We start from the raw sequence: 9,387 nt of genomic DNA, 5'->3' as shown, positions 1-9,387 counted from the left end.
AAAAACTCAAGTGGGTTAAAGCACTCTGTGTTATTAAAGTCTACTTCTTCGTTGGAACTGAGAGACTAGATGAAACCATCATAGTACATGGTGTGGAAGTGTCTCAGAATCAATGGGTGCGAGAATCAATGGGTGGGTGATCAAACGTCTCAGAATCAATAGGTGCTAGAATCAAAGTTATTTATCTAGGTAGGACTAGACCTATGGTTGGCAGGCCCAAGTTTTAGAGAACCAACATATGTTTTTTTTTTAACCCTATGTCTAACCACCCACAATCCACAGAATTCTTCAAATTGCATTGTTGTTACTCTTTTACATATTAACGCCTCACAAAAACCTAAAAATTTATTAAACAAGATAATTTTTTGGCATGTAGCAATAATCTACAAGCTTTGTCAAATGGTCCACAATTGCACTAAAAATCCAACACTTTACTAAGGACTCCTTATGTAGTCCAAAAATTGTGTCTGTTGTTTTTTTTGTTTTTTTGGGAAGGAAGAGGGGGGGGGGGGGGGGTTATATGAGAGAGAGAGTGTGTGTACATCATAAATGAAAGAAAAAATTACCGAAATACCCCTCTAATTTATGGAAAATTCCCTCAAATTTCAAAATTCTCAAAATGCCCCGAATTTTTTGTCATAAATTCCCAAAATGCCCTTCAAATTTTTCAAAATCTCCAAAATACCTTTGGTTGTGAGAATAAATTTCTCCTTTTTTTTGTTGTAACTTTTCATAAGAAGACTGATTGTCTATCATACAAGATGCTAAAACTAAAATTTGAGTTGGTTATGTATGCTTTGGAGATGAAGGTAATTTGTGACAAATTACATGCTAAGCACTCAAAAACAGAGCTCAATTGTCGAAAAGCAATAAAGACTAGAAAATCTTGAACAATCCAATCAAAATACATACAATGGTATTTGGGAAAATTTTGAAATTTGAGGGGTAGTTTGAGAATTTCCACAAATTAGAGGGGTAATTTGGTAATTTTCACAAAATGAAAAGTAGGAAAAGAGGGCTCAGGAAGGGAGAGTGTGCTGCATGTGTAAAGAATAGGTGAAATGTGCGGGTACCTCATTGGTCAACGGAAGGTCAGCAACTGTTGACGGCTCCAAAACAAAAAAATATGTCCAGTCCACGTTTTATTTTGTCCGAGCTCACGAAGGGAAGGTCACGTTAAATGTGGGACAGCTATCGGAAAAGCCTGCTGGTGCCATCGGCAATGGCCTGCACCTCTGCTTGCAAGAAGGTCACGTACAACGCTGCCTCCTCAAGCAGGGCAGCCGTGTCCATGCTGCCTCCGCCCGGCACCAGGCCTTGGAGCTCATGCAGCTTCCCGCGAATCCTGCCTCGCCGCTGGCGCGCCGCCACACTCTGCGGATCGGTTGACATGGAGCTATTCCTCGCCCCCGGCCTGGACGCCAGGCCTCGCCTATTAACAGTTGCCGCCTGTGAGGAGGAAGACACATTCTCTTCACTGATGGGCTGCAGCGCCATTTCCAAAAATAGCAGCTCCTTTTGGCTGTACAAGCTGCATAATGCCTGCCGACTCACGTCCACACGAGCTTGCACCCCGCCCACCGCATGAATACCTCGGTTTTCTTCTTCTCGGCTAATTACCACACCTTCGACTTGCAAGTCCTCTGTCGAGGGCGCTTGTGGCCTTGTGTCGTCAATATTATTCACGCCAATACCCGCCTGGCCCCACAGTACGTGCATTTGTAGAAGAGCTTGGAGCTCATCTATGCGGGTGCAAGCCTCTCTGGGTGAAATCTGAAATGGAGCTACGTCTTGCGAGACGAAGCCCGAATTCATAGGTTGATGAGGATGGTTCTCTGCGTCTGTATTGCTCGACTCTACAACATCTTCTAAAGTTGTTTGTACATTTGGCACCCGATTGCCGACATGCCAAGGATCCATGGCACTGCTATAAGCTGAGAAGGCAAGCAGCACAAGCTCTTTTTCCCTCTCGCAGCGCACATGGCTTACTGCGCAATGCGCTCCATCTACTTATGAGATTCACATAAAATCAGAATCGCAGCGGCACATGGCTTACCCATTTGACAGCCACGTAAACGGCAAAACCGTTCCACGCGGAGCGGTGGAAGTTTGGAACTAAAAATGCTCGAAGCTACTTCGGCGAAATCGGCACGTGGATACCAAAGATGCAAAATGAGCTCGTCAGAGTCTCACCTAAACGGTTCTCTTCTAATAAACGTTCCATGTTTCATTGAGAAGCAAGGTATATTACTAAATTGACACCCCGATTTCAGAGGGGATCTATGGTTGAAAATCTACTTTACGTGTCAACAAAGATCGTAGATCATGACGCATAGTGGTAAGAGCCGGGTCGCACCCGGTGAGAGTGGGAGCACTCAATTTAGATAAGATGGGAACATTTAGATAAGAGGTGCAAACAGTAAGCGATAAGCTAAACTTTGGGCGATACCTCTTCGTCCTCATTTGTAGGAAAAATCTGACCAATGAAAACTTTGAAAGTGAATGATAATTTCTCCTTGGCAGAAGGTTAGACAAGAACGACGCCCCAAGCCTAAGCACCAAGGAGCCAAGGCTTTATAATTCCCCCCCCCCCCCCCTCCTCCCCCCTTTTTTTTGTCGATCGCATCCTTGCGAGTAGAGCAGTACCGCCCGAAGTCCAAGCTCAAATGAAATTGATCACGATACATGTGATGGATTGCGATCGTGCACTTAGCTTCAGAGAGCACGGCCAGAGCATTCTTGTGAGGTTGTGCCTTGAGCGGCGACACGCTCCCCTAACGCCCTTGCCTTCATCGTCAGCAAGGGCACATCTTCATGCTGAACAGACCCGATAAATCTCCAGTCCGTCGCCCTGCCCACTCGCTTGCATTTACCAAGACTTGACGCAACACTGCCCTGGTCTTCGCCCTAGCTCGTCATCGTTGCAATGTTAGTTTCTCCCTAGCTCGCCATCGCTGCACTGCGAAAGATGTCAGGCTCTTTTTCTTCATCTTCTTAGTTACATTTGGCAAGTACGCAACATTATTTGATACATTGTTTTTTGGGGGGAGATCTACGATCCTAGATCGTTGTTGATGGAGCACCGTTCGATTCATGTGGGGAAAAAGGTATCGGTCGGTCGGGGTTTGACCTCATGGCCTCCCACATCAGGAGACGAATGCCTTAGAGCTGAGTTTGCGCCTAGCGCGAGTGGGGACTAGGGGGATATTAACTTAGCTCGCGAACGAGCGGCCGCAAGCAGAATGGGACGCAGCTCGAAGGAGAATCCCATACCCAAGCCTTCGTACCTTGAGGCGATTACGAGGAAAAAGGGGCAGACTACGGCTCCGCCAATTGACAATGGCAATGGATCTGGAGCTGCCACTTCTTGTCCTGAGGAGGCAACCAACAATCGAGTGCCCTAAGCGATGAAGAAAGAAGAGCTCAAAGTGCGCAAAATGCAAGTGGAGAAAGAGCTAGCCGAGATACCGAACGCCCTAACCCTTAACAAGAGGACGCTAGAGGAAGCCGTGTCAACGGGAGGCGTAGAGGAAGGGGCAGACTATGGCTCCGCCAATTGATAACGGCAATGGATCTGGAGCTGACACTTTGTGTCCTGAGGAGGCAACCACTAATGGGGGTGCCTTGAGAAGCTTCATCGGGATGAACAGAGAAGAGCTCAAAGTACGCAAAACACAAGTGGAGAAAGAGATAGCTAAGATACTGAACGTCCTAACCCCCTTAACAAGAGGACGCTAGAGGAAGCCATGTCAATGTGGGGGCGTAGATGAAGGTGCCAATGTGTAAGCCTTGAAAAAGTCACTTTTGCAAAGGGTAGAAGTGGAAGATATACTTACCATGGCTATTCCGCCGGCCATTATTAAAAACCAACTAGAATAGGTAACCAACTCCACTTTGGTGTTCAGTTTTATGGGTAGAGTGCATGCCAAAGCCAAACTAATTAATCGATTGTATAGTCCAAGCGTTCTAAATCAAGGACATACTAAGTCTATGTTGCTTTTATTAAGGCGAATCTCGCCAGATCCTCCTGCTCGTGAGGTCAGCATGCCACCGTGGCGTCTCCCCCCCCCCCCCCCCCCCCACAGCCATTATCCTCTTGCGTCATCCCCTCCCGTTCGTCCTCGCACCCCTCGTGTCCATCGCTGTGAACGTTGTCATCATCGCGACAGAAAGAGAGAGAGAGAACAAGGCTCCTCATCTTCCTCGTAAGCCCGGAGAGGAAACCTTTCTTCTATGGCTCCTCTCTCCCACCACTGCCAACATCAGCTTCATCAGCTTCTCTTTCAGCATTTTCAATTGTTCCACCTCAGCAGAGTAGGAGACCGCCCTCCTCACGGTACTCTTCTTGGAGATGGAGAAAGAGATGCCCTCTTTCTCCTCTTTGGTACCCTACTCGGCTGCATCCTCTTGAAACTCGCCTTCATAGCCCGACATAAGAAAAAAACCGCACACACACACACACAGCCTACCGTGTGGTCATGGAGACCTCACAATCAAGACAGCATAGGAGATGCTATGGCAACTGAAGTCCATTCTCTTCGGCTCACATTGTTAACCCAGTGAATCTCATTCTCATGCCACTCTGCACCTCCAAGCCTCATCGTCATCACCCTAAGCAATACGTACTACCTCCCATCAAATCCATGCAAACCCTTGTCCTCTGTTGTTTCTCGCCGCAGTATCTTTACAAACAACGACAATCAAAGAGAGAGAGAAGGGAAAATATCTTATGCATATAGACAAGGAGAGGCACACGTGTAGAGAGAGAGAGAGAGAGAGAGAGAGAGAGAGAGAGAGAGAGAGAGAGAGAGACTTTCATTCTATCTAGCTTTCAAGAAACCTTGCAGTATCTTCCTTGATTCCCTCAAAACTAATGCATTCAAAATTGTAGGGACATACTCACGGGTGGATCCGTAATATTTGCCCAATACCTCGTAAAAGGCTTTTTCTTAGTGCAATTCAACGACCCATCCATGGTAGCTAAAGTTTTAGTGAAAAGCCCATTTGAAAAAGGTAAACCGGGATAAATTTTGTAAACTTGGACATCCAGAGAGTAAACTCACGCGAACATAAGTAAATGTAAACAAACCCACATTTCAAAGAAATGCATGCGCATGCTCGGTTAGGGTATTGGGCTACCACAACACCCGTATGGGTTTGAATTCGGGGCGGGGGGGAACTAACTGCCGACTTTTTGTTTGCTGTCAGATCTCCTTGAGATCCATGCCATCCGCAATCGATCCCATGGCAGGGTCTTCATTCAAGACCACGCGCCATTTAGTCAGGGGAGGGGGGGGGGGGGGGGGGGGGGGGGGGGGGGGATTATAAAGCCTTGGCTCCTTGGTGCTTAGGATATGGGTGCCATTCTCACCTAACCTAATAGAAATTCTCTCAATTAGATGGAGAATCCCACACCCAAGCCGTCGTACCCTGAGGCGACTATGGGAAAAAGGACACACTACGGCTCCACCAATTGACAATGGCAATGAATCTGAAGCTGGCACTCCTTGGCCTGAGGAGGCAACCAACAATGGGAGTGCCCTGAGAAGCTTCACTAGGATGAACAAAGAAGAGCTCAAAGTGCACAAAATGCACGTGGAGAAAGAGCTAGCCGCGATACCAAACGCCCTAACCCTTAACAAGAGGATGGTACGTAGAGGAAGCCGTGTCAACATGAGGTGTAGAGGAAGGGGCAGGCTATGGCTCCGCCAATTGACAATGGCAATGGATCTAGAGCTAACACTTCTTGTCCTGAGGAGGAAACCACCAATGGGAGTGCCTTGAGAAGCTTCATTGGGATGAACAAAGAAGAGTTCAAAGTGCACAAAACGCAAGTGGAGAAAGAGCTAGCTGAGATACTGAGTGCCCTGACCCTTAACAAGAGGATGCTAGAGGAAGTCGTGTCAAGGGGAGGTGTAGAAGAAGGTGTCAATGTGTATCAAGCCATGAAAAAGACGATTTTGCAGAGGGTAGATGTCGTAATAACTAATATATAATTCTCCTAAATGATTTTCTCATGTTAAACTGATCATTTAATATGGGGAAGTGCCAGGGGAGAAAAAGCTAGAATAATGGTTAAGCTGGAAGACTAGCCACAATAGGGATCCAAAGGAGGGAAAATAGGGATCCAAAGGGGGGACCATCTGCAAAGAGCAATGTGCCACAATGGTCTTTAAAGACCCTAAGGTTCAGCCCATTAAGACTTCCAAAATGTGAAGGTTCCAAAATTCAAAGGTTGTGTCCAATGGTCAAAGCTTAGTTAAATTGGATGCTTAGTGTGTGTACCAAAAAAGTCTTCACAACTCCTACAAAGGAGGGGCAAGCCTTGCAAGTAGGGGATGAGAGAGAAACACACACACACACACACAAGCTTCCTTTACACAAAGGGAATGAGGGACACATGTCAGCTCCCTAGCCCAGATGCCCACAAGGTGTGCTCAAATTCTATTGGATGGCCATGGAGGTGTACCAATGAGAATTAGGCTCGAGCAAATCTAGTTTAATTAACTTAAAAACACTTAATAAAAGAACCAATAAGAATTAATCTCTCTAGAAGACTATTGGACAGTCTCCCAAGGGGTCCAATGAGCATTCAGCAGCCCAATGGCTTGCCTGATTCCTATTTCCAGGAGACAAAGGGGTCCAATGAGAGTTTAGTTGCATTAATTAATTACCTAAAGCTCTCACACAAGGGGAAAGGGGGACACATGTAAGAAGTCTATCACTTGTCATAATAACTAATATTTAATTCTACTAAATGATTTTCTCATGTTAATTAAACTGATCATTTAATATGGGGAAGTGCCAGGGGAGAAAATGCTAGAATATTGCTTGAGTTGGTAGACCGGCCACACTAGGGATCCAAAGGAGGGAAAATAGGGATCCAAAGGGGGAGCCATCTACAAAAGAGAAAGGTCACTACAAGAGGCTATTCATATTAGCGACGCTCACACAGCGACGCTCAAAAAAAATAATCTCGGACAAGACGTGTTTCTTTGCAGCACGTTCGCGAATTTGGCGAGTTCGATCCATCTATTATAGATCGAGTTGTTGCCAATTATAATTCCAGATGGATGTTCTTCTTAGAACGTTTCATGAAAACGCTTAAGGGATATGTGCATCAAAAGGCACGTCCGGAGGGTAGCATGGCAGAAGGTTGGTTGGTATCAGAGTCCCTAGTGTACATTGGAGAGTGGCTAGACGGATTTGATAAAGCCCGGGACACGCTATGGCGAACCTTAGATGATGAGCGCATATCTGGGATTGTCATGTGCAATCTCGGTGTTGAGAAGAAGATGACGGAAGATCTAGAGGCTAAAATCAACCGATTTTGCATGCTTCACAATCCAGTGATGCAAAAGTGGATTTCACAATATGAGGATGCAAAGCAAGAGCGACAAAGGGCACGAATCGAGTGGAGACGGGGAAGACGACCACTGATGCACTATCCGACGGTTCTGGAGAGCCTACCAACATTCATGAGCTTAAGATGGTTGCACAACCAATTGAAAAGCGCACAACAATGCGGTGACGAAGTGACTGAGGAAGAGTGGGAGTACTCTCGGGGTTGCGCGACCAAGGTAAGTTTGCAATGTACGACTAGCTAGTGACTTTATTTCTAAACGTTTGAACGGCCACTCATAATCTTTGTTCGTTGTAGTATAAGTCATACACAGCAGCATGGTGTAAAGGTCGACATTTTAGGGTGGAACAGATCGACAAAAAGCGTTTTACTCAAGATTGTGGAATCATGGCAAAATTTGAACAGTCTAGTCGACGACGTTCCTCTGATGCAGATCCTGTGGTGGTGGAACTCACTTACTTCGGCACGCTACAAGAGATTTTGAGGATCGATTATAGAGGATTTTTTGTCGACTTGTTCGACGTGCAATGGTTCAAGATAATCATGGAGGGTCGCAACGCTACTGTGCGTAGAGGAGAGTCTTGTTTTCTTGAGGTGGATTCTACTAAGAAATGGACTGACCTAAGAGACACTTTTGTACTACCCGAGCATTGTGAACAAGTAAGTATGTAAATAGTTAACATCCCCCTTTTACAAGTTATGTGCTTAAAAGCTCTCATGTAAGTTATGTGGCTCTGGCAGGTAATATTTCATCCTACAAAGTCTACATCAAACTGGTGGTACGTCATAGAGGTAGCCCCTCGTAGTGCAAGGACGTATGAAGGCTACCATGTGCCAATCACAACAGCATCAATGGAGGAGATCAGAGAAGATGCTCAATCAGAAGCCGCTGCGGTGGTGCCAGACGAGCATCAAGATGCTACTACTCTATATGGGGTGCATGCAGAGGAGCTACAAAATGAAACAGAGGATATGTGTTTAAACGGAGAGCTCTATATAGATATAGGAAGTTATGCTGAGTTATGCGAGGATGAGAGAGAGATCTCTTAAAGCCACAAATATTGTATTTGAACAATTTTGCTCCGTGTTGTAAAAGCTCTGGCTCTCTAAGTACCTTCCATGGTGTATAACGCTCTTTTCTACTCGCGCTCACATCTTTTGATTGAAAATTCTGAGTTTTCGACTTGCCTCTTGTATCACTCAATTCATTGCGTCATTGTATTTATATGCGTCATTACGTCATTGTATTTAATGGTCTTTGCGTCATTGTCTACTCTATTCATTCAATATTAAGTTTAAATATTCGTGTGTTTAATGCAGGTATGGATGATGAGGAGTTTCTTTCTTCTTTGTCACCGCAGCAGAGACAATGGTCCGTGGAGCGTCATCGCTCTGGCATCTCCCTCTCTTTCGGAGCATTCGGCGCGCTCCGAAGCTTCGGTGTCGACGAGACGATCTTCACACTCGTTTAGACACCGGCGCTCTAGTGGTGGCGGTGGCGGTTGTTGTGGGGATTCCGCCGCCGATGCCTCCACACCGCCTCGTGTTCCACGAGGCTCTTTACCCTCCCCTTCTTTGCCCGCCCCCACACCAGCCACAACATCGCCATCTACGCCAGGTTTTGCGCGGCTGACTGTTCCTACCAACTACACACCTCTACCTACTCCGCCAGGAGCCACCCCATTCGACACTCCTCGCTTCGGGGCCCAGACGCCGGTGGAGACACCTGACGTCCGTACCCCCATCGACACGCCGCTAGAGACCCTTGCCTAGACACCCAGGTTCACGCGTCACCGGCCAGAGGGCTTGCCTTACTCCGTCGACTTCAGCGGCGGCATCATCATGGATGATGACGGCAAGAAGGTGATCTCGCGCATGCGTGGTCTTTGCTCTCAGCTGTTTAGACACTACATACTAAACAAATGGAGTGAAGTACTAAGTGATTTAAAAGACAGAGTCATCAGCATACTTCATGATGAGTTTCCCGTTCCAACACGGGATCAGCGCTTCAATGAAGACCTGTT

The 9,387-nt window shown here is 46.5% G+C and overlaps 1 protein-coding gene across 1 annotated transcript; it reads right to left on the bottom strand.

The window, feature by feature from the left end:
- Nucleotides 1-959: 959 nt before the first annotated feature.
- Nucleotides 960-2,102, bottom strand: LOC147433625 (uncharacterized). The gene has a single exon (XM_086489761.1). The coding sequence runs from the start codon at nucleotides 1,918-1,920 to the stop codon at nucleotides 1,192-1,194; it is 729 nt and encodes a 242-aa protein (XP_086345887.1). The 5' UTR covers nucleotides 1,921-2,102; the 3' UTR covers nucleotides 960-1,191.
- Between the last annotated feature and the right edge of the window lie 7,285 nt (nucleotides 2,103-9,387).

The sequence above is a fragment of the Adiantum capillus-veneris genome, chromosome 19 (genome assembly GCF_014529385.1).
Source record: "Adiantum capillus-veneris isolate H3 chromosome 19, ASM1452938v2, whole genome shotgun sequence".
In the NCBI taxonomy this organism is placed as follows: domain Eukaryota; kingdom Viridiplantae; phylum Streptophyta; class Polypodiopsida; order Polypodiales; family Pteridaceae; genus Adiantum; species Adiantum capillus-veneris.
Note: the sequence above shows the minus strand (reverse complement) of the source record. Positions and strands in the feature narration are given on the sequence as shown.